The sequence below is a fragment of the Ylistrum balloti genome, unplaced genomic scaffold (genome assembly GCF_031769215.1).
Source record: "Ylistrum balloti isolate Yb309-2 unplaced genomic scaffold, AGI_CSIRO_Ybal_v1 Utg369816, whole genome shotgun sequence".
NCBI lineage: Eukaryota > Metazoa > Mollusca > Bivalvia > Pectinida > Pectinidae > Ylistrum > Ylistrum balloti.
The window spans coordinates 483,627-509,659 of NW_026781986.1; the positions used below are offsets into that span (position 1 = coordinate 483,627).

Below are 26,033 nucleotides of genomic sequence, written 5' to 3' on the forward strand. Positions count from 1 at the left end.
TTTAAGTTTGTACCAACTTTTTATTGCCAACATTCAATATTGACCAGTAATTTGACAATACAAGACGAAATCAAATTTTATATAACCCAAACACAAACCAATTACCATAGAAGACCTAATAAGTGTATGTTCTCTTAATGGGACACAAAAATGGAGGGGGGATGATAACAAGTGTAAACATTAAACATTTGGAACAAATCAGTTTCAATGTAACTGTGAAAAAGATAAATTGGGAAAATATTTATCAAAACATGCAGCAAGAAATAAAAAAATTGCAAATTTTGAAAATGTGACCAAAATATTTATGACTACTTAAAATGCTCAATAATCATAAACAACTATTAAATCTAATTTTCTGTGTCTTGAAAATAACAATTTTCACAAAGTAGAACAAATAAATGTTTTTGGTGTTAAAGATATATCCTGTACACACTGGTTATTTTAATGATCTATTTTGTAAAAGTTGAGCTCATTAGGTCAACCATGGTAAAGATACATATATTTATTATCAATAGTTGACATATAATTTAATAATAAATTTAAATCATTCCAACAGATTCTCTTTGAGCACAAAATGAACACAAACAGACACAGCAAATTTGGATTCTTATGTATCAGAGTGGAACATGTCCTGATCAATGCTGTTACACAGGTTTTCTGATTGAACAGGTTCAACTGTACATTAGAAGCTATTTGGAAGGTCAGATCAGAGCAGGATATCAGATAACACAAGCTCAGCTGCACCTTACATGTAAACAGTGAGACTCCTATATTTGGTCTGGTACTCTACCCAGTTGGACAGGTTTTACCGTTCAATGGCTGTATGCAGAAGAGAAATATATTTTTGTACAGTGCACAGCTATGTATCAGTGGGATAGGTTCAGTTTTCCATAAAATGGTAAATAAACAATGGATGTTTGACAATTTTAGAACAATCTGACCAGACTCGCCAATCTCAAATCTGCAGAAAAGTCTGTTCATATGGTACAAGTTCTTCATTACAAATACCTAAATTTATTTGTCTAATTACATGTGGTAGACCTAATACCAGAGGAACCAACATTTTATTTAAGGATAATTTCTGAAAACACTGATTCTTATTGAGGTATACATAACGTATCTGTAAAGTTGGACTAGGCAAACTGACAGACTTTCACAAATTGATTTTACTTTGGTTATAGTACAAATAGGTAACAATATGTATATTAGGCCAGTAAATCAATGCATTCAGCCTTAACAGGCCTGAAGTAACAAGGCCAAACTATGCTAAAGGCTTCCAACAGGATACCTAAAGTAACTAGTTCAAATTAGGCCAAAGGCCTTTAACAGTAGGCCCTAAAGTAACTAGGTCAAAGTAGGCCAAATGCCTTAACAGTAGGCATGAAGTAAAAAGGTTGCAGTAGGCCAAATGCCTTAAACATTAGACCTGAAGTAACTAGGTCAAAGTAGGCCAAAGGCCTTCAACATTTGGCCTGAAGTAACTCCTTCAAAGTAGGCCAAATGCCTCCAAAAGAAGGCCTGAAGTAACTAGATCAGTGAAGGCCAAAGGTCTCCAACAGTAGGCCAGAATAGAGACAGACATTCCTGCTCATAATATCAAAATAAATTGTTGGCCATATACATCAGACCAAAGTTGACCGAAAGGCTCAATAATTAGGCCACAATATTTGAGATGAGATTTCCTGACTATTTTTCCTCTTCATTCTTTTCTTAAGAACTCCAAAATCCACATCGAACTTAAAACCAGTTTGTGAATTTTTATCTGACAAAGTAATCTTACTCAATCGATAATAATTAGGTCAAGGAAGTTCATCAATGGGACTAATATTAGGAAATTAAAAAGAATTGTTTATCTAATAGATTTACCTAAAAGATAGTAGTGTTTTAAAGTTGATAGGATTTTCAATGGCATCTAACCCTATCATACGATGATGACAGCTGATTGTCAATCCAGATATTTTATACAATCATCAGCTATAAAAAGTAAAATTGTTTGAAACAAAGGAACATCTTACAAAAAGCTTATATGAAGTAATTTAAAAATGGACATTTTGTTGTAAATGATTTATACAACTATATGAAGATACATACATATATCTTCACCAAATATATGCAAAATATGACTAGCATATCTGACTTGGGTTTACTGGGGGTCTTCAGAACTATCATAAAAAAAGAAGAGTCAACTCCTCATGTCCTATCACTGTGAGCAACAGGAAGGCCGATACATGATAACAATCTCATAATTGGTAAATTCCATGAAATTTCATGTCTAACACTCCATTTTGTTTGAAATCCCGATGCTGAGAAAAAGAGAAAAGATAACCTTATTGAATGATTCAAAATTAAGGTTTCATTATTTGTGCAATAAATTTTGCTCATTTACATAAACTACATCAATAAAAACCCAAGGGAAATGAACCTTTACTTTACATTGTTTCAACGTTAAACAATCAACTGAAGTTTTGTACAGTTGAACTTTCATCATGATGTGGCTCAGGGGACAAATGTTGTTTTGAGTGTTGAGAGGAAAATCATCAAGGGAAACCAATATGCAATCAGTTGGGAAATTACTAACTCTCATCCCTTGTTGCATGCGCATCTCCAACCTACACTCTCTCTGAAACTTACACTTTATAGTACACATCATGACAGTCGTACTGTCAGAGCATTGGCGATCACAACTACAGATGCACACAATGTCACATACTATTGAACACAATTGCCAAGATGTTAATTCAGAAAAAAATTTCATATGAAAGTAGATTAAGTAGGCATTCAGAATTAAAGGAATTTCTTAAGACCTTTCATTTTCACAAAATTTTTAACAATATTTATGATAATCATGTCCTTGTTTACAAAATTACTTTTAATCATGCCAATAATGATTTTTCTCAAGCCACTGTGTGTATATGTACTTAGCCAAGATTTTCAAGCACTTCTCCAGGAAACAAATTTAAAGTACCACAGTTGGTAGAAATTAACCTCAATCAGAACTCTTTTTATTTAATATCTTACGGTCTATTTCTTTGATAATTTCCTTTTCCACATTATATCACTGGTAGTTTTGTAACATTAATGAAGAAACAATATCACTGAATTCATGTGTACTATAAAATTCCACCCTGTTTCGGTTTTTTACCTCGCTTTTTCATGTAACATCTGTATGTTTATCCACTGTCACACCTTTAAGCTTTATGATATTTATACTTTAAATTGGGTGAGCTGCATACTTACACAAAGAACAAAAAAGGGTGATGATGGTTCAGTGTAACACTTTTGATCTTTTAAAAGGTCTCATGTTGCTAAAAATGTCCAGAATCCCCTTTAAGTGACATATGACACCAGATAGAGTGTTTTAATATCCATAAACTACATAATTAACAATGGACGGAGAGCAGGCCTTGGGAAGACAAATTGGAAAATGGCTCACAGTTGATCCTATAAAATTGAACAACTACACTCAATCCACATGATGCAACAGTAGCAATGAAGTATGAATAGATTGATATCATTTCTCATTTAATGTCAAGATCATATTTGAAAGAACACTTTCTTTGACAAAAATAATTTCAAGTTTCATAACATGTGCAATTTTTGATAGGAAGTATAGGAATTACCAGACAATTTGTACTATGATCACCATATACATTAAATTGTATATATCACAAAACAACTTAAATTGTAATCAAATGCCTGCATTTAACTGATTAATTCTTCTGTATTTATTAAATGTCAAAACCAATGCTTGAAATCACAAATTTGTTTCTACTTCATATGTGATTTCTAAATTAAATTTTAAACTATTTTCATAACCAGTATTATTCTAATAAATGTTTATACATATTTCTAATTAGAATTACAACGACATCACAGTCTCCAGCATTAGACCAAGCTATATAATGGAAACATCTGTTGACTTGTAGGTATGTTGGAGTATACAGGAATGTCTATACAATAAAGCACCCAGTAATTAGCAAAATCTACCACAAATAAATTGCAAAAAATATAAATAGTAACAAAAAAAAAAAAAAAAAAAAAAAAACTAAAAATTTTCAATATCAAAATTCAACTGAGAGCCTAATAGGATTGAAGCTCTCCTGCCTTCAATGAACAGGCTTGTCTTGTTCAATGGGAATTATGCTATGACGTTTAGTCATCTGCCTGTATGAGCTTTCTCTCTGTGTGTAATGGTGGTCCCTATGCTGATCGTCTATGTCATAAGTCTAGGCTTGTTACAGTGCCTGGTAATGCTGAACTCTCCACTCTCAGCTTTCCCTTACTTTTGATTGCTTCCTGCAAATTTATAACAAAGTGATTAGCTCCAGATTATGAAACAATTTTAACACACCTTGCCTTTCAAATATTCTGGTTCAAACTGATGACCTTTTTGACTTTCTGTTAATTTTTTTCATACAGATTTTAATTAAGATTTTGTCTGAAAACAATATCATTTCCCCACATATTACCTAATTAGAAGCTAAGATACCTTGAATTCATTCGCCTCAGAATCTAACTGCAGTGTATTGCTCAGTATTTAAACTTACACAGACGAGTACTTACTTTTAAAACATCATTTCACAATAATAAAAACTTCTATTCATAAATGAATATTCTGGCATTGATCTGGACAAGATATAGAATATAGAGCAATCTTCTTTATAAAACCTATGGAATGGTTAAAGGCAGTTGTTATACATTTTAACTTTTAACAGTCATTGTAGATTTTGATTGAAGATTTTTATATATTTTTTGTGTAATACTTACCTTTTGTTTGTATAATTTCTCCATTTCCTCCTTAAGTTTCTCTAGTACCGCAGTATTAGGTTTTTTTGAGCAGGTTTGTGACTGGAGTTCCGTAATGGAATGTTCCTCTCTCTAAAAAAAACAAAGCATCAACGTAGAAAGAAAATCATTAAAGTATAATCAAAATCATTAAAGTGTAAAACTAAATCATTTAAGTGTAAACTAAATCATTAAAGTATAAAACTAAATCATTAAAGTATAAACTAAATCATTAAAGTATAAAACTAAATCATTAAAGTGTAAAACTAAATCATTTAAGTGTAAAACTAAATCATTTAAGTGTAAACTAAATCATTAAAGTGTAAAACTAAATCATTTAAGTGTAAAACTAAATCATTTAAGTGTAAACTAAATCATTTAAGGGTAAAACTAAATCATTTAAGTGTAAACTAAATCATTTAAGTGTAAAACTAAATCATTAAAGTATAAAACTAAATCATTAAAGTATAAACTAAATCATTAAAGTATAAACTAAATCATTTAAGGGTAAAACTAAATCATTAAAGTATAAACTAAATCATTAAAGTGTAAAACTAAATCATTAAAGTGTAAAACTAAATCATTAAAGTGTAAAACTAAATCATTAAAGTGTAAACTAAATCATTTAAGTGTAAACTAAATCATTTAAGTGTAAACTAATTCATTTAATGTAAACTAAATCATTAAAGTACAAGCAAAAGATATTTTTGTACATCTGACCCAGTAACTGACATCTAACCTATTAAAATTGATCTCTAACCTATCAATATTGATCTCTGACCCAGTAACATTGTCCTCTAACCCTGTTACATTGACATCTCATCAATCAATATTGAACTCGCGGCACAGCCAAACAATCACTTCTAACCTATTAACATTGACCTTTGACATAGTAACATTGACCTCTGCTCCATTCACACCACTTCTGACCAATTAACATTGACTTCTATATTCAGTGACTAATGACCACTATATCATTACACTAAAGGATATTATCGCTACAGCAAATGTCATCTATGTACTACAAGGTATATCAGAGACATAATTCTATGATTTTTCAAGTTTAAATATTACAAAACCTAGTAAAACATGGCCATGAAAAGAAAATAACCACATATACTGATGCAAAGACAGCAGTGTCACATGTTCATGTCCTCCACCCTCCCTCCTGTTTTGTTGTTGTTTTAGACCACAAGAGGTAGATAGCTTACCTTCTTCTCCTTAAGACTTTTCCATGAGGAGCGTCCATACAATCGTAGTAAGGAGCCTAGGTTTGTTATGTGAGGATGCAGCTCCTGTCAATGTGAGATTTCTATGTGTTCACAATGATACAAATATGTGATGATGACTCCAAACCCCAGACAGATAAAGTAAAGGTGTACAATGTTATATGTACCATTAAATATACTTTCCATATTATTTACACCAGGGAAATTTTACACTTATTGGTGATTTACCAGACACGTAAGAAAATTCTAATCTCAACAGCTGTAAATGTGCACCTTCTTTAATATACTCAAATATTTGCAACATTGTTTAAACCAATTAAATTTTTATTCTCCCCCAGACATTTCTCTGGGGTTGAAATCAAGAAAATAAATGGCTGTGCTAAGTTAACATATATGAGCTTGATTCTGTTGATTTCTCCAAAGTTGATATATTTTAATTATTTAACAAGGAAATTAGAGTCTCATGTTCCTGCTGACCTGTAGTATGGCCTGTGCTGCTCTCTGTTTCCCTTCTCTCTTGTTTTTACATACCACCTGTGAAGCATCAGTAATGTTCAAGTATATAAGTGTTATATCATATTATAAAAACAAGAGGCCCAAGGGGCCTTAACAGTCACCTGAGGAATATATGTCAATAATCTGGGGATTTTAAAATGTTGCAAAAATGTAACAACACTTGTGCAGAGCCATGATTAAAACATCTGTACCAAGTTTGAACATGACCCACCCAATGGTTCTTGAGAGGAAGTCCATAATGTCTTAGCCAAACAGAGGCCAGGGTGGCCATTTCGGATTTTCAAGCGCCCCAAAAAGTTAAAACACTTGCCAGGACCTTGTGTAGAGGTAGTGGGGCCGTTTTTGACTCAATTTTTTTTCATTCGCAAACTTTGTAGACCATGCCATAAGGACCCTAAATATCAAATATGAATTTAATTTGATTGTTGGTTCATGAGAAGAAGATTTTTAAAGATTTACCTAATTTTACACCCTTTTCCCCCCTCCTGGGGCCCCTATTGGGGCCATGCCCTTTTTCTTTGCAAACTTGAAGCGGCTTCCTATGGGGATGCTCTGTGCTAAGTTTGGTCAAAATCTATTCAGTGGTTCTTGAGAAGAAGTCGAATATGTGAAAAGTTAACGACACACAACAGACAAATCATGATGGCAATAGGTCACCATGAGCCTTCGGCTCAGGCGACCTAAAGTGGCCAAATGGACCCGTATCACTCATCAAGTATTAAGTGTTTGCAATCCTTTTTAATCCAACTTAGCACAATTACAAATGTGACTAAATATAATATTTCAAAAACTGACTGATCAAGTTTAAACAGATAATAGAGTACTAACCACCAAAAGTAAATTTATATTGTTAACTAAGGCAAACTTAAATGAATATCAATATTGTTGTTTAAGATTACAATAATTCACAGGAAAAGCAATTAGTCAAGTGTCATAACTTAAAACAGTTTAGAACATAAGAAGTAATGTGAGCTTTCATATCTTTTGACCTGGTGATCATCATTATGCGTGAAATTGTTACAAAATTTGCAATTCTTCATATGACCAATGTATTTGTTTTTTATGAAGATTCTAAGTTTTTTTTATCCATGACCACGAAAACCCCTGTATTAGTTTAATACTGGATATTAATCCAAGGCCAGCTTTAATCATTATGTGTTTTTTAAATAAGAAAACTTACTGTGACACTCCGCTTGCCGACTGTCAAAGAGTATTCACTCTTCTGGTGTTTCAGAGGCTTCACATCAATCTTACAATTTGTGTCACCCATTCCATAATTTCTGCAAAACATGTGACACAAAATGACACCGGCTCAAAAAAACACATGACTAGAAGTATTTACAATCCAATATGGTCATTTAATGTAATCTAAAGAAGCAAAATAATATTGCTTTCAATTACAGGTCCTTAACATTCAAACTGCTGTATTATTGCTGATGGTCAATTTGAAACAGTTGAAATTGATGGATTATAACCATTTAAGTACAAAACAAAATAATCAGAAACTATTATTGTAAAACAGACTTCACAGATAAAGCCAAAAACTAGGCTCTCTACATCAATGCAACACTGTTGGGTTTGAACAATAGTCATGTGCATTACCTCCGGAGACATTCCTGCAGGATCTGATAGGGACTGGGCTGTCCTACTTTATTACACAACTCATAAACACGAGGATCCTCAATTTTGATCTCATCAAAAAACTGAAACAGAATTGCAAGCAGTTTGTAAATTCAACCTGGTTTTCACCAAAAGCTCTGATGACAAGCCAAATGACAGTGTATTTTGGCTTGAAAATATATTACCATTTTTGAAATGTGCAAAAATGTAGTGGGCAATTTATCAAATGGTACATTACTTTATTAACATATCTCATTTCAAGCTATCAAAACCCTTTGGTTAGGCCATTAATTGTATATCTTTAACTTTACACTGTGGAAGTCCATTAATTTTATCTCTTACTTAACAATGGAAGTCATTAATTTTATCTCTTACTTAACATTGTGGAAGTCCATTAATTTTATCTCTTACTTAACACTGTGGAAGTCCATTAATTTTATCTCTTACTTAACACTGCGGAAGTCCATTAATTTTATCTCTTACTTAACACTGTGGAAATCCATTAATTTTATTTCTTACTTAACACTGTGGAAGTCCATTAATTTTATCTCTGACTTAACACTGTGGAAGTCCATTAATTTCATCTCTTACTTAACACTGTGGAAGTCCATTAATTCTATTTCTTACTTAACACTGTGGAAGTCCATTAATTTCATCTCTTACTTAACACTGCGGAAGTCCATTAATTTCATCTCTTACTTAACACTGTGGAAGTCCATTAATTTTATTTCTTACTTAACACTGTGGAAGTCCATTAATTTTATCTCTTACTTTACCCTGTGAAAGTCCATTATTTTTATCTTTTTATTTATCTATATTCAATGTAAAAGAACACATCAAACAAATCATCAATTCATATATGACTCTTTAAATGTGACTGTTTTATGTTGTGCTAGTGCTAGCATATATTGAGGGTAAATTAACAAAATAAATCAAATGGTTCCCATGACACCATGACAAAGCAATCCTTGTTATTCGTATTTAACCATTTAAGGATAATTCACACAGTGAATTGGAACAAATCACAGATACCAAAAGATTCCTGTCTTGGTGAGCTTTACATATTTTGTGACAATTTTAACGAGAAATTTATCAATCAACTCACAGACAGATCCTCATCCAAGGTGATCTCATCAGTAACTTTGCTCATCTCTGGGATTAGTATATTAAGGGTTTCTTTGGCTGAAAGGAACAAAAGATACCACATTTACAGGTGTCACATTTTCTGATAAAAGTTTAGATTTATAAAAGTATTGTAATACTTACTGAAGCCTTTTTCTGTTTTTATCTAACAAGTTATTAAATTCTGGTACTGTTAAATGGTACATTTCTGTTGGGTTCTGTTGGTAGTATATAACATCATAATTAACCAAATCATTTAGCCCCATATATGTCACACTGTTACCATACTGGATTCAATATTAAATCTCATGGCCAATAGAAAAAAAAACAAAAGCAAACTCTAAGGTGGGTAGTTTTCATGTGATTTCATTAATCAAACCTACCTGCTGCCATCTTGGCTGACTTTTTACTGCTAGAATAACCGGTACCATATTCAATATCACCAATCACAACTGTAGCACTGTAAGGATTCTGGGCATTTTCTGTGGGGAAAAAAGCAAAATAATGGGTAAAGACACATGTTATATAAATACAGTTACAATAAGTATTGGTCATGACTAGCTACTACCATTCCTGACACTTATACAATACTTGATGAACCTGAGAAATGGTTTCAATTTGAAATTAGGCTCCTTGAAGAGATAATTTCATCAAAATTTCTGAAGAAATGAAGTTGCCTGGATGATATCTGTGAATGAGTTGGTTTCCTATTGATAGTGATGCGGAACTTGTGCCTTGAAACACAAAGTCATGCAACACATCCATAGTGACGCAATATCACATTATGTAGTGTGAATTTTGTTATTTTCCATCCATGTCATCCACAGTGACAACAGAAAAAATGTGAAAAATAAAGCAAGTATCATAATATCTCTATAGAGCATATCAGCATGTGGAATGTTAGAAATATTCAGACCGATATGGATCAGTCAGGTTTTGATGTCCTTACATAACAAATATAATGTCACATGACGGTAGGAAGGGATAATGAACCACTAACGTAAAATTTGATGTGCTGAATCTTCACAAAATAGAATGGTTTGTCAACTGGCATTCAACATCATCAATAATTGATCTTGTTTCTAACTTCTTTGAAAACAGCTGCGGAGATGAAGAGCTTGATATCTTATACAGTACCAAATTTTCCCTACAGTATCCCTTGTAATTGTCTAGAGTGACTACTGCAAACACTTACCAAGTTCTTTGAAGACATATCTGGGCTGGATTCTCAGTGTGTGCTGTGCATACTCGTGCAGAATACACACATAGGATTTCCCCAGTGGGTTCAAAACAAATTCTGAAATTTAAAAAAAATGAAGAAATAAATTATCAATACCTAATATCATCATGAACATTTTTTTGGATGTCATAATTTCATGTTTTTATGACACAACAATGCATTAAAACCACAAAAGGATCTATGATTGGTTTACATTCAGTTCTAATTCTTCCAAAAAATGATTCAAGACGTCTAAAAAAATAAAAAACAAGATGTGTTTATGAAACACCATGCCCACAGTTGCAACAAAAGTGGGACATTAAAACTACTGTGTAAGGCATGTGCTTATTGCATGCACACTTTGTGAAAAATTTATGGCCAATGTGATTTTTTTTAAATGTAAGTCAAAGTTCATGGTCAAGGTCACATGGTCAAAATTTTTTGTACCACCGGAAAGGTCTTGTCACAAGAAACATACATGCCAAATATGAAAGCACTACCTTTTATGGTGCAGAAGTTACGGGCAAAGTTTACAACAGACAAACAAACAGCAGATTAAAATATGCTCGCGATCTTACGATCAAGGGACATAAAATGACACTTCATACTACAAAACTTTAAGCTTACTCATTAAGATTTAATTCACACAATACACAAACTTTTGATACTTCTTGCTTTAACCATTGAAAATAAAAATTTAAAGCAGCTATTATGTAATTAGTTAAAGCCTGATAATTAAGTCACAGTGACCTATCCTAACATATGATGTAAATTTGAAAGTTACTTGGTTTATAAAACTTTCTATCTAGAATTGCTTCACAATCAATAAATCATCAAGTAGTGGCCATTCCTGTCTAGCTCACAAGCTCACATCCTATCAACAACCATCAGATTCATTTTGAGGCAGGATCTAGCTTGTAGATCACCTTTTTGAACAACATATGAGATCCATCACAAGTCATAAAAAGCGATTAGGGTAAAGTGTATTGCCAAAAGACACTGCAAAGGAAGGTTCTTTATGAGCCAGGATCATCGCACCAGACACCTGTAAACTTTACCAGTTGTGTGGTCTGATGATTCCCACTAGCCGTGGTTTGAGTATCTCATTAAGTAGGTGACATAATTAAATAGCAACAAGGAGAATAATCATTATACACATATATCAGGTAACACAAAGACTTGAAAAGAACAATTGTTTAAAGGGTAACTAGCAGATAAAGGTGCTTACCTTTTAGTTTTGGCTTATCATCTCCTTTCACTTGCGGAATTTTACAAGTAATTAGTTTGGTATTAGGAGGCTGTCAAAAAGAGGAATAGGTTAGTGAGAGACTAAGATGTGAAAAAATTGTGAAGTATTTTTCTCAGTATTCATTTAATTGTCAAAAATGAGTATGTACAAATATAAAAGGATAAATATAACCCTAAATAAGAAATGAGAAGATGAAATAAACCCTAAAATACAAATGACTTTATGCAACATCACCTGGTCAAATTTAGAAATTATGTGTTGAAATGGAATCAAGATATTTAGTATGAAAACTTCTGGTAACAAAGAAATGATAGAGTAAAGAAATATGACCAGACAGACATTTAAACCTCAACTGAGCCTCAATATGAATTGGATTATCAGGTGTCTCTATTACTGTACTTACCAAGGCTGGACGAGACTGTGACCTAATTGCATTTAAGTGTCGCCTTCGGTCTTTCCAGGTTCTACAAAATTAGTAAATAATCAGTGAAGGCATTGCATAGACAGGCAGTTTGATGATTAATAAATGGAATATTTGAGCTAAAGCCAAATTCTGACATATCACTTGTAAGGACGTAATGATATCAAAAGGAAAAAGAAAATAGGCCCCATCACTTTGTTTCACTCCCAGCTGCTTAAGCTATTTATCTAATACAGCTTGAAAACGCATCAAAACAGTCTTGATAAGTAGCAAAATTTGTGGACAGGAACCAATATTTGTGTGTCATTGGCTTGATTTTATTGCGACCAGACTGATATTCTTCGTCTGTATTGAATATCATTATATGTACACTTACTTGAATCTTTTTACTGTAATGGTCCTGAATTCAAATAATTTTTCACAATATTCTCGCAATTCATTTGGATCTGAAGTATAACAATAAAGAAACACATTACTAATATTTCGTTATTTCAATCTACATTGTAATTATTATCATTAATTTAACATTGTAGTACAAGTAATTGATGAACAGAATTTGAAATATGATTTTGATTCATTTGACTTTTAAATCAGCTATACATAGAAATATTTGAAACTATGTATATGTCACACTTCAGTTTAAAAAAATATGCTGGCACTGGATCTTTCTTCATCTCATCAGTCATTTCAAAATTATCCAAACTTTACATTTAACAGCTCAAGAGCTTTTCTTGTACCATCGTTTGTATAAGAGCTCAGGAACAAAAACTTTTGTTGATGAGACAAAAAATCTTTGATAAAGCTATTTTAAGGTTTTTTGCAGCCCTCTTTGATATATAAACTGTGTGTTCCTAACCTACAGTATTCTGTTTCTTTCTGTCTTCTGCGTACTCTATCTTGAAAGGTGGGGCTATCACTGTGTACCTTACCTACAGTATTCTGTTTCTTTCTGTCTTCTGCGTACTCTATTTTGAAAGGTGGGGCTATCACTGTCTACCTTACCTACAGTATTCTGTTTCTGTCTTCTGTGTACTCTATCCTGATAGGTGGGGCTATCACTGTGTACCTTACCTACAGTATTCTGTTTCTTTCTGTCTTCTGCGTACTCTATCTTGAAAGGTTGGGCTATTGATGTGTACCTTACCTACAGTATTCTGTTTCTTTCTGTCTTCTGAGTACTCTATCTTGATAGGTGGGGCTATCACTGTGCACCTTACCAACAATATTCTGTTTCTTTCTGTCTTCCATGGCTCTCACTGTGTACCTTACCTACAGTTTTCTGTTTCTTTCTGTCTTCTGTGTACTCTATCTTGAAAGGTGGGGCTATCACTGTCTACCTTACCTACAGTATTCTGTTTCTTTCTGTCTTCTGTGTACTCTATCCTGATAGGTGGGGCTATCACTGTGTACCTTACCTACAGTATTCTGTTTCTTTCTGTCTTCTGCGTACTCTATCCTGATAGGTGGGGCTATCACTGCCCCATCTACAGTTGTTACTAATGGTGCCTCTTGTTCTCCAGTTGATGCTGAACCTGATGTTCGAAGAGAAATGCATAAGCTAATGGTTAATGTCACTTTTTAAATTGTTCTAGTAAAAACAATTAGCTGTTTGTGATAAGTCTTTAGTCCTCATAACACAACGTGACATTTTTTTCTTTGTCTTGACATTTTGAAAATAAAAGTGTGCTTGAAGAATTATTTTCTACATATTTTCGATTAGAACATAATAAAGCAGTTAAGGACATAGAATCAGTCAGGCACTTTCTTTGTATCTTCTGGACAGATTATAGTGGTACAAGTGAAATAATAGAGAGAATGAAAATTACTGAGGTGTAAACTACACACAGTAATACCTGTACCATTTGTTTCACCATTAGGTATTAGCTCTGTTTGTGGTGGTCCTGTTTGTAGTGGCCGTTCCGGTTGCAGTGACACTAGTTGAGGTGGCTGTCCTGGTTGTAGTGACTCTGATTGAGGAGGCTGTTCTGGTTGCGGTGACTCTGGTTGTGGTGGTAGTTCTGACTGTGGAGGTTCTGGTGGAGGTAGTGGTGGTAGCTCTGCTTCCACTGATTCTGTGGGTTTATCTGAATTCTCACCATTAAAGACAGTTTTGTCCTTCTGTTTCTGGAATTGCTGAGTATTGGAATTCTTCTCCTTCTCTAGCTCTTTTCTGTACTGCAGACAAGGAACAGCACTTACCGGAATGTCATGTTTCTGAAAAAAGATCAAGATTTAAACCTTAATATGAAGAAGCCTCAACAAATTTATACACATCTCATGAAACCAAAGAGAATTAAAAACTCTCAACAAATAGCAGAATTAGACTAAGAACAAACTACAAAATGACAAAGGGTCATAACTCTGTATATGAATGACATATTTCCAGCAGAAACAATTTCTGCATGTTACAGTCATTCTAAGAAGTAATTTATTAAGATAATTGACATGTGTATGTGACAGCTTGTCCACATATTATTCTCTGTCAGTAAGAAGTTGGTAACAGTAAACATATGACCTTAACCTAGAAAATGTTTGTAAGACACGGATGACCCACCCTAATTTATACTATTTGATGATAAATCTCTATAAAAAGTTACGATATCATTGAAATCCTAAAACACAACTACATCCAAAGTATTGTCTACACTTACCTACAAATTTATGTAAAGTTTTACCTAAATCCCTTCTGAAATAGAGTCACTAGTCAATATAGAGATGAAAACATAGATCTAGGATGACTACATATCCCATCCCGTAAGATGAAAGCAGCGTGAAAATAAAGCAATGACAAATAAAAGATACGAGGTGAAACTTTCAATGATCAAATGGGAAACTTAGGCTTTAAGCAGATACAGAAAATTAGAAAATAAGATAACCATTTGTTTTTAGCAAAATTTCAGAATGTTTATAAGGGACATGATGTTTATAAGCCAAATACAGGTAAATGTACATGTAAACTAATGGGAAAGAATATTTCATATGCCCTTGTTATCTTAAACAGCAAAACCGAAGAGAGCAAGACCTTATGTGACCAGAAAATCCAGGCAAACTTTTAAAGAATATATCATTATTTTTGAAGTCTGAAGTCAACCTGATGTAGCATGTTTTCATCAAACTGGAAAAAGGTTCAAAAACAAAGTTTGTTTAATAACTTACCTTACATAAATACCTATTGTTCCAAACTGTCAATATCTAAATATCTACAATATTGTTAAAGAAATGCTTATTCATAAGACAAAGTAATATCTCAACTCCAGTAATAAAGTTAGTTTGACCTCAATCCATTGTACGTTACCCTGACACTGCCTGGTCCGAGAAAATAGGGACGAGCTAGTGTGCACACTCGAGATGTTTTGTGGAGGTATACAGGCATGCCGCTGTTGTGGGTGATCACTACCCAGCCCTCAGGCAACCACTCAAATGGGTTATTTCCCCTTTCTGGAAAGAGTAAAACATTACTGAACCTGTCATGTACTTATACTTAAATCATAATTACACCAACTTCACATACAGTTACTACGTCTTTTATACCAAACTTCAGAAATTGAAACATTGAACAGATATATTTTTCTGTATATAAGAGCACAACAAGTATAGAATATCTAGTCTATACACAATACAACAAGACTAGTACTGTTACCAGTTTGATACAGCAGTTATATTTGTTTGAACCAATTTTGCATCTATTAATAACAAATCTCTAGCAATTACATATTATTTCATGTCATATATTATAAACAATTTAGTTTTAAAAAACTGAGAAAAAAAATTAAAAGAGTATGTTTTCGTTTTAGATTTCCAAAAATTTACCTGTCAGGATAACTTTTTCTTTTTGTATAGGACAGTCTGCTGCAGTACGTCGTTCAAAGCCCTCATCAAGCCAGGCGTAAATTTCACTGTCTTCAAGATCATCATCGCTGTAATATTCACCAGCATCGTTATCTCCTTCCACATCCCCCAGGTCATCAATAATCTCAAACTCTTGGGTTCCATCTGCAGGTTCCTTGGACACATTCTCAACACTATCAGCACGAAGGAACTTGGCTGGCATTTCTTCTTCAGACTCCTCATCTTCCTTTTCCTCTACTTCAGTATGGGACCGTTTTGTAGATTTTCGTGTTTCAACTTCCTTCCTGTCAATTTCTTTGTCCTCAAGCACTGTTAAAATCACACTCTGTCAAATCATACTTAATTCAGCTCTTACATAGGATTTTGGAGTAAAATAGAAGTACAGAAGTGTACACTAGCCGAACGAGGATACAGATTTTTTTAATCAAGAGGATATACTTAAACAATGGCTGTCTAGAATTTTGTCCATTTCTGTATTGTATTACCTACTGAAGTACATATCTAGCCTAAAATATCAAATCCTTTTTCAGTAAATAATAAATTAATAAGGTGATGAATGATTTGATCTTTCAGAGCAAAGGCGATATTTTCTTATACTGAAATCTTAATCAATAAATACTTGTTTTATTTTCCCAGTCAATACAGACACAGTTTAGCCTCTTTAAAATTAACATATATAATTTCAATTGTGTTCCCAGTCAGCCTTCAGCAACAGTTTACAAAGTAGAATTAAAATACCAGATTTTTAAAAATTCCAGCACAGAATTGCTCTATGGAGGTTGATTCAAGCAGTCACTATTACTACGGATGAAACCATTGTTCCATTCTTTACATTACCTGAAGCACTGTCATCCGTCTCATTTAACTCTGCCTCTGACACAATTTCACCATCCGACTCAAAATCCTCATCTTGACCGTTACTTGCTATTTCACCATCTGATTCAATGTCCTCTCCTGGGCCGTTACTTGGTTCAGATGTTTTTTCTGTCTCTGTTAACTTTTCTAGATTTGGTTCTAATGCAGTTACAGCACCCTTAACACTATCCACTTCTGATTCTATCTCCCCTTCCTCCAGATCTCCATCCCACACCTCTGACGTCACTTTCCCACCATTATCATAGCCAAAGTCCAACCTGTCAGATATGTGATTGGACGTTTGCGTTGACGATGGTGGTATTACAGGATTGAGCTCAGCATCCATTGGTCCCGAGTCGTACAACCACTATAGTGTGTATGTGTCACATATATAAAATTCTTTAAGTCTTCTTAATGAATGATCCACACAATGATAGAAACAAGTCAAAACACTTGTGCTGCATGTATTCTGATGTCATTACACATTTTACCAAACAAGAAAATTTTCCTTGTTTTATTTACACCTATTAAAGGGAGACAATTTCAATGGGTAAATAAATAGTTCTGGTGAAAGATGCACACGGTCGGAGTACAAGCAAAGGTTAAGATTTTAGGTAGACACTTCACCTTTACCAGTACACCCCACAATGCACTACAAAGTAAGAAGACTTATCAGAAGATGAGATCACAATACAACAGATTGAATGTTTTGGATTTACTTTGAAAAGATGAAATATTACAAACAACATGGACACATACTTGCATTTGAAATATGGTTGATCTTCTGCAACTTAAGCAAGATAAAATTTGATCTAGCTTCAGGGATCAAGATTATATTAGACCTACTATCCCCAAAGCTTCCACATGTAGCCTAGTCACGACAATCAATGATAAAATAAGATGGTATAATTCAGACAAAATAGAAAGTGAAAGGTTTGTATAAATGCATTGACCAGATTTAGATAAGACTTTCAACCGCAAAATTATCGCCAGTTGTTTATATACGCATGTACAAAGTTCATTGAATCTCGCAGCTCACTGTCAAAGTGATGATAGTCGAGTCGGGCAGAATCGAAAGCAACAAACTGAGTAGGTCTATTCACTGTATTGAATGATATACCGAGCTATATTACATTAGTGGCTGTAGTCCCTGTTCAGATTTTGAGACGTAAGTCGGAGATCATTCCAAAACGGAGAAAGCTGATGCGGTAAACGGGTTGGGCAGACATCACGGACTGCCTAGCACTAACATTGAAGCGCACCGCAAAATACTTGATGAGTTGGGTCTAAAATACGAAATCATCAAGAAAATGAAAATCCTATAAAGTAGTTTACGTTAAAAAGTGCTTGAATTTATCTAGTGAATTATGCATAAATAAAGTCTAAAGATATATTAAATTACCTGTTGTTGTATCGATGCAAATTAATGATAAAAATTAAGCTGACATTTAATTATCTTACGTTTCGTTCCGCTTATCAAAGTCACAATTGCAGCGACACCTATTATGTTTGTCGTACATTTATAAGCGCCACCTGGAAGGGCTGCAGAAAAATTTAAGTAGAGATGAAACATCGCAGACAAATCATTAAAGCCTGAAAAGGTAAATTTTATGGACAGTGTCTATTCATTAAAGATATAGCTAATGCATATTCTGAAATGGCAAAACTTCGCAATTTTAACAAGTAATGTATCTCAATTCTTTTATGCATATAATTGAATTCACAATAAAATGCAAAGTTAAAAGATATGAAAATGAAATATTTATATAGAATCTAACTCTGCATTATCTTTTGTTAATATGTTTAAGCTGTGCTTTTCTAAAGTTACTGAAAACACCTTTTTGAAAATGGTGATACATAATAAGATCATGTGATTAGGATTTTCACTCTGAAGATGTCTCCTATTTTCAGGCAAACTTTGAATTTCCTAAAACAAATTATTTTTACCCTCAACATAACGTCTTAAAATCTAAATAAGTACTGAAGAGAAATGCTCCTACATTGGAAGAAAAGACCCATAAATATGAAATGTTAAATTTTTAAAGTGCATTTTAAAGTAAAATATGTTAGATGTTAAATTAGTTAAAGGTATTCCATGAATGGATGTTTTATTCTGTTTACCCAAGAATCCTAAGATTTTGAATATTTGCAAGCACTGAACTTTGACAGTTCCAACATTTGGGAAATACTAAAAATGGGGAAAAAATATTTAATAATATGAACTATGATGAATCTGTGTAATTCTCGTGTAAACATAGTTCATTATGCATCATAGGACTATGATACTATGAGACATATGGGATTTTAAATGAGTTTTCATTTTATATAAGATTTTATGAAAGAATTCTTCAAAGTTTTGATTTTTTGAGCCTTAATTGTTGGTTCACTATTTGTGTCCATGTAATTTTAGGACTGGTCAGTTAAAAAAATTGCCAACAGGCAGCCATTTTGGATTTTGAAAGTTGAAGTTGAAGTTTGTTATTGCAATTTTTTTATAAGTGCTTGATGTGTATTTTCACTTTTGTTCCCAAGTTGTGCATATTCACTTCTGTGTATGCTAATAAAAAAGCTGACTAGAGACCATCTTGGATTTTGAAAGTTGAAGTTTGTTGTCACAATTTCTCAGAAAATTCTTTTAAGGTCTTTTGTTAGATTTCATATGTAGGATTCCCATGAATCAAATGATAGAGGGGAAAATGAGAAAAAAATGAGAGAACGGGCCAGTCTTGCAGATAACTAAAAAAAACAATAAATGGGGGCATCAAGATCTCTGTGTGGTCATTTGTCTTGTTATACAATATTCCTGTATTTTGTTTTGGTTTTTATAGCATTGACTTTCATATGTCATAAAAACAATTAGATAATACACTTAACCTGTATCTGCATATGTTTCAAAGAGATCATTATTAATGTCATTGTCTATAAGGATTCAAACCGAGGACCCCTTGGCTTTACCAGTCTTTTGTTCAACTGATCAAGCTAAAGAAAGGATCTCTATATCCAAATGGTATATTGTGGCTAACTGTTTACCTGGGTTACCTATATATGTACTTATTTCCTCACAACCTTTTGATTTCTGTTAATTTCTAGTGTAGTGGTTTATAGAGTAATTTCAGATAAAATTGAATGATTTAATGACCTTAAAGTGGACAAAAATTTCTTTCAGTTTTTTCTGACCCTATCAAAATGTCAAAAGTCTGGTGTTGAAGTAGAGGTAAACAGGGTCATGCATACAACATAACCATGTTTTATTTATGGAGCAACTGTGATAGCCTCTATGGTTTCACTACATATTACTTATTTCAGATAACAACAGGGAGATGGAGAACAGACTAAATGGTCATTTCATCCCAGCTATGAATCCTTCATATTGATTAGTCAGGCTTCCCTAATAGTGATTTGCCATCCAACCACAGCTTTCCTTTCATACTACAAATCCTACATTTTGATTGGCCATTGCTTCCCTGATAAGTGATTGGCCATCCAACCACAGCTTCCCTTTTATATGCTTTGGTAAAACCAGGCATCAGGAAAAGTAAGGTGTCCAGCAAATATACTAACATTAGAAACTGTTCCCCTATGAAACAGTTGATGCTTATTCTGGAACTGTTACAGTAAGAATATCAAGAAATTAAAACCCAAAATGAGGGCTCAATAGATCTGAAAATAAGTGACAAATGTGATGGAAGGAGGACAAGAATCATGGTCCAGAGACCAGCCCTATCTTCATGGCAAAGACTCTCACTCACAAAATAAGACACAGTCAGAACATACCAGGTGTTATGAAAATGTGACTGTATTAGAGAAAACCTATTGTACTAAAAATAAGACTTTACTGGGACAGGTGAAATGTACTCCAGCAAAGCAAATGAAATGTTCCAGAAAGGTCACTCATGCCTTGAAGTTGATGCCAGCCAAGCTTATTGAGAAAAAGTGTAGAAATCAAACTGTAACACCAACAAGGCAAGTTAAATGTTCAGAAATTATCAATCGAGCATTGCAAGCAAAATGTACCAGAGATGAAATATTAAGGAAATTGTCAGTCAAGTGTAACGGGACTGTGAAACCGATGCAGAAAGTGGAATGTACTACACCAGCAACAAGCAAAGTCAACAGTAGCAGAACTGTTACTCTAATGAGGCGAGTCCCAGGAACTCAAGCTGTGACTAAAACTAGCGAAGTCAAAGATTCCAAAAGTAAGGCTAAAGTTTTTCTGGTTCCTCAAACTCAAATAATGACTAAAATTAGCAAAGTCAATGATTCTGAAAATAAGGCTAAAGTTTGTCTGGTTGCTGGAACTCAAGCTGTGACTCAAACTGGAAAAGTCAATGGCACCAAAAGTAAGACTGAAAAAAGTCAGGTCTCTGAAACTAAAAATGTGACTAAAATTGGTGAAGTCAGTGATACACAAAACAAGACTAGAGTAAACATGGTCCCTGGAGCTCAAACTGGGGAAATTCCTGGTACCAAAAATGTGACTAATTTTAAAGTTATGCTTGTCCCTGTCATTCCTCAAAGTGTGACTAAAGCTGGTAAAGTCAATGCAACTGAAAATGCATGTAAAGCTGGCTTGGCTCCAAAAACTCAAACTGATTATAAAACTGACAAAGTTGAATGTACTGAAGATAAGATTAAAGTTAGCCCTGTCAGTGGTACTCAAGAGTTTACAAAAGCTAGTCAAATCAATGTTTCTCCGATTGAAAATAATTTTAAGAAAGTCAATGATTCTCAAAATGTTACTCGATTGGAACAAGCAACGCTAGTGCATCCCCACAGTTATGTCAAAGCTGATAACAGTACAGCACCAGTTTCAAGGACAATCACTGGTATACCAGAAAACCTGTTGGAACAAGTTACTCCGAGTGTAGCGAGGACAATCAGGCTAGCATCCCAATCCATCAAAATTCCATCAAAGAGTCGAATGATATTGCTAAATTCTCCTGTCCAGTTGAACACAGATGCTTTGGTGAAGGCTAGTCTGAATGCAGTAAAGCTATCAGAAGGGGCTCAAAGATTAACCGGACATCAGGTAATGCTACAGGTACTAGTACCTGGTATAACCCTAGAGACTTTCCAGTCCATATTTCCATTTTCTTCCAATTTTACATGGAATGGCCCCATTTAATTCCTATACTGACTAAAATTTGATGAAAATGATCTTTTGCTTTCAGCTCCCAGGATTTTTGATGTTAGTAATTAATGGCCACAGTTTAGGTCAAATTGGGAAACTGCAATAGAATGTACATGCATGCAACACCTGTAGTAATACTTTGGTTAGATGGATTACAAAATATTTGTCAGCATTTGTAAAATTTAAATAATTGTTGGTTGTAACTTCCCTCCATACTGGACCAGAAAGTAGACCAAAAATTTCTGTCTCTGAGAGGATATCTTAATGTCAACATTCCCATTTATTATGCTGTTATTGATATTTAAAATTTAATTGGCTATGCTCATTTTAGACTTTATGTAATATTTATTGATAAACAGAGCTGATGTGTTTGAGTTATTTATATCATGTTTTATATACTTCCATGGAAAAAATATGTCCCATTTTGCTTTAAGCTTATGGTAAAACTTTATTAATTACAATTCTTTGGGAAATTAACTGTTATATTTATCATTTAATTTCTCTTAACAGGAGGCCCCAGTGTATAATGTTAATATCCAGGAACCAAAACATGCTGTAGAGAAAACTAAAGATAATGTCATGGACAAGACAAACGCCGAAGTACTAAAACTGAAGGAGCATACATCTACTGTAGGACTTTCAGAAAAAAATGCCCACCACAGTGATTTGTTGCCTTCTAAGTCATTGAACTCGACACTTCTTGATTCATCATCAAAATTACAGGTCTCTGGTGTGTCGCCATCAATCCTACAAGTAGACTCAGGATCATCGTACAGCTCATCACCATCAAAACATCCAACCTCTTCCTCTACTCATTTACACTATTTAGGCCAGACGCCATCCAATTTTCATGAAAAGATCCTATCACCATTTGACTCGTCACTGTCCAAGACATATACACAGGCAATCCCACAATTTGACTCAAAGTCAGCAAAGCCACAAAATTCTGACTTGTCACAATCTAAGTGTCATGAAATTAGCTTATTAAAATCAGAGTCACCATGCATTAGTTCAGTTTCAACACTTACACCACAGACGGTAGAATCAAATCCTTGTAATACACTGTGCGAAAAATCTACGTATTCATCAAATCTTAATGAATCTAAGCCTCTGACAGGTGTAGTTTCAAGAATCTTGCCAAAATCAGCGTTTACCTCAATGAACTCTTCAATCACAGCAATTGCAAGTGATATCACAAACAACCCATCGGAAAAAGATAGAAGCATGTGCACAAGTGACAGCTTGGAAACTCAAAAGAATGGGAGTCGGCATGGAAAACATATGGTCACAAGGAGTCAGGCAAAAGATATTGAATCTATGCACTCTAAAGAGTGTCCAAGTAAGAGGACAAGGAATGGTTTGAACAAAGACAGGAGTTCAAATTCAAGGACTCCAGGGAAGCAGGAAAAAACTAGTATTAGTGTTGCAGAAAATCATATATCAGATTTGCCAGCCAGCAGACCAACAGAATCAGGAAAGGATTCTAGCATCCAGCTAAAACCAAAAGTATGTAATGGAAATCATATTGATGAGAAAACAACTCCTGTGTCAAATATTTCTGAACCAATTTCTTCGGTATGTGAAGTGAATGGAAAGACTGAGTTGAAGCTTTCAAATGTTGGAGAAAACAATACAGTTATTCTGAGGAAAACTTCTTTCAGCAAACGCATTGAAAATTTAAAGAACCACATTCCACGGCAATGTGAATGTCATTCAGAAAATCAGAGGCATGTAATGGCTGACCAGGTTTTTATGAAGGAAGGGAGGGGCCTGGAAGTGGTGCACTTTCCAAACATTCGGATGTTGCTGATTCAGGATAAGGAGATGATTGGTATAATACAACAGGGTTTGTTGTATATTAGTGTTGCTGAAATCCAGCAAAAACTCCTCAGAACCATAGGTATAAAATGTCTCAAAGAATTTCTGAAAGAACATGATTCTGAACAACGATATCTAGCAAAGGAATTACGGCTTTTTCTGAATGACACAACCTTCCTTCTACAAACAGAATTCATGATAAGTGTTCACTATCTGAAGAAATTTCTGAATAAAATGTGTCAGTGTGGAGTTCCCGGTGTACATCATTCCAATTTCTGGTCAGAGGCTCTACATGATGAAAATTTCTCAAGTGAGAATTTCTATGTCAAGATAAGTGGTCACATGTGGTGTATGTCGTGTCAGGGTCATGTGATACAGGAGAGAACTATTAATGTATACACTGACATTGAGTTAGTTAGTGTTAAAAAAGATCAGGAATGCGAGTCTGAACCATTATCAGAGTTCTTGAAGGACAAAGAACATAGTGCCAGCTCCAAAACAACTCGTAAGGAAGGTAAAGAAACCATAAAAGTTGGATATGTTAGAATTAGTCACTCAGCCTTTACAGCTTACAAAGTAAATGATGTTTGTTTTGTAAGTCTTCTGCAGTTACAATTGAAACGTGTGATTTCAATACACTGTATTGAATACAAGTTGCAACGTCTCAATTCTTTTCCTCAGAAGCCGCCAGCAGTTGTAGAGAAACATTTCAAACGTAACAAAAGCCTCTTTGAAAACACAGAGTGGATTGATATGAACATATTACGATGTGTATGTTGTATGGAAAAGTTACCCAAGGAATATCTTAATAAGAAATTAATAAAATGTATTGTCTCAAACAATATACAGGAAAATTTTACTTGTACACTACATTCATTAGATGACTCCGCAACAGACCCGGCAACAGATCCAAGTTATATCTCTATAAGGGACATGGGTTTTGGTTCAAATGTTGAAGCCAACATTGTTTCAAGTGAGTATCCAATCCAAGACACAGAAGACCAAGACACAATGGGAAAAGGTAAAGCAGTGAGAGAAAGACTCGTGCTTATGTTTCTAAAAAGTTTAAACAGTTGTAATTCGTCTGAATCATCTGAGGCATCTGATTTGCAGGAAAACATAGTTTCAGACAATATATTTCTGAAAAGTAGAAGTGAATCTGATATTCAGTGTGACCAAACTTCAGAACAAAGTGATTTTAACTTGCCACGCTTGGAAAAATTAAGAACTGCAGAAAAAACAATACTGGGAAAACGGAAGAGAAAATTACTTTTACCAAAGACCAAAAAAAAAAGAAAATACAAAATGACTTCCAAGACTCATCACAGCTCAGAAAAATCAGCTTTGAAACATCAGAATCCATGTGTAGCTAGCTCTAGTTCTTCTGAGCCTGAAGAGGATTTAGACATGAAGGGTTTTTCTGTTCATCAGGTTTCTCCTCCTGAGCTTCAAAGCAGTCAAATTATGATAAAAAATGAACCCATGGAACTGGAAGATGGATTATCTGCCCCTGATATTCCTAGAGTTGTGATAGAACGGGAAACTGTTGAACATGAATATCTACAAGAAGCTGCTACCTCTGCTGTAGGATTGTATCAGAATGTTGTTTTCCCTGGAGCTGAGGTAATGAGAGAAATGGAATGCTCCACAACAATTACTGATAATCTGTGTGAAAAACCCAACTGTGATCAAAAGACACCGGAATATGTAATTCAGTATAACGATGGCGATCTCAGCAAGGAAATAAAGTCAGAAATAGACAGGTTTAGAAAAGATAAGTTCTCAGATTGTGAAGATTCTGTGGTTGATTCTGGTCTGTATAAACATGATTTTGTGACACTTGGCATCAGCTCTGAAGCAGGATTCATCAAAGTTGAACTCCCAGACTAGTGACCCTACCATTGGCAATAGCATCAATTGTGTTGTGTAGTGACTCCAACACACTTCAATATGTCTTACCATGGGCAATAGCATCAAATGTGTTGTGTAGTGACTCCGACACTTTTTAACGTGTCTTACCACGGGTAAAAGCATCAAGTACATTTTGTAGTGACGCTGACACACTTTGGCCTATCTGAGAAATCCCTGAAGTTTTTGAGGCTGTAAAACAGTTAGTTGTACTTGGTATGTGTATGTAACTGATGAATGTATTTTACTTTTATTGATGAAGAAAATTAAATTAAGATTTTACTTACATCATTGAAGATTGTAATTTCATC

The 26,033-nt window shown here is 34.1% G+C and overlaps 2 protein-coding genes across 3 annotated transcripts; one reads left to right on the forward strand and one right to left on the reverse strand.

The window, feature by feature from the left end:
• On the reverse strand, positions 1–17,274 carry LOC132544931 (microprocessor complex subunit DGCR8-like). 2 transcript variants are annotated; one of them, XM_060208594.1, is made up of 17 exons: positions 16,848–17,274; positions 15,972–16,319; positions 15,457–15,599; positions 14,021–14,375; positions 13,577–13,693; positions 12,538–12,607; positions 12,144–12,204; positions 11,720–11,789; positions 10,468–10,569; positions 9,656–9,754; positions 9,256–9,332; positions 8,133–8,233; positions 7,711–7,810; positions 6,492–6,548; positions 5,997–6,080; positions 4,768–4,878; positions 1–4,296 (listed from the first exon to the last, which is right to left on the reverse strand). In XM_060208594.1, exons 1-17 carry the CDS (start codon positions 17,209–17,211, stop codon positions 4,219–4,221), a joined length of 2,337 nt encoding a protein of 778 aa, XP_060064577.1. In that variant the 5' UTR covers positions 17,212–17,274; the 3' UTR covers positions 1–4,218. The 2 variants fall into 2 exon arrangements, with proteins under 2 accessions (XP_060064577.1, XP_060064576.1); XM_060208593.1 differs by having other exon boundaries at positions 14,015–14,375.
• A 2,913-nt stretch (positions 17,275–20,187) lies between these two features.
• On the forward strand, positions 20,188–26,010 carry LOC132544942 (uncharacterized). The gene is made up of 2 exons (XM_060208606.1): positions 20,188–21,894; positions 22,507–26,010. Exons 1-2 carry the CDS (start codon positions 20,548–20,550, stop codon positions 25,702–25,704), a joined length of 4,545 nt encoding a protein of 1,514 aa, XP_060064589.1. The 5' UTR covers positions 20,188–20,547; the 3' UTR covers positions 25,705–26,010.
• The last annotated feature ends 23 nt before the right edge of the window (positions 26,011–26,033 follow it).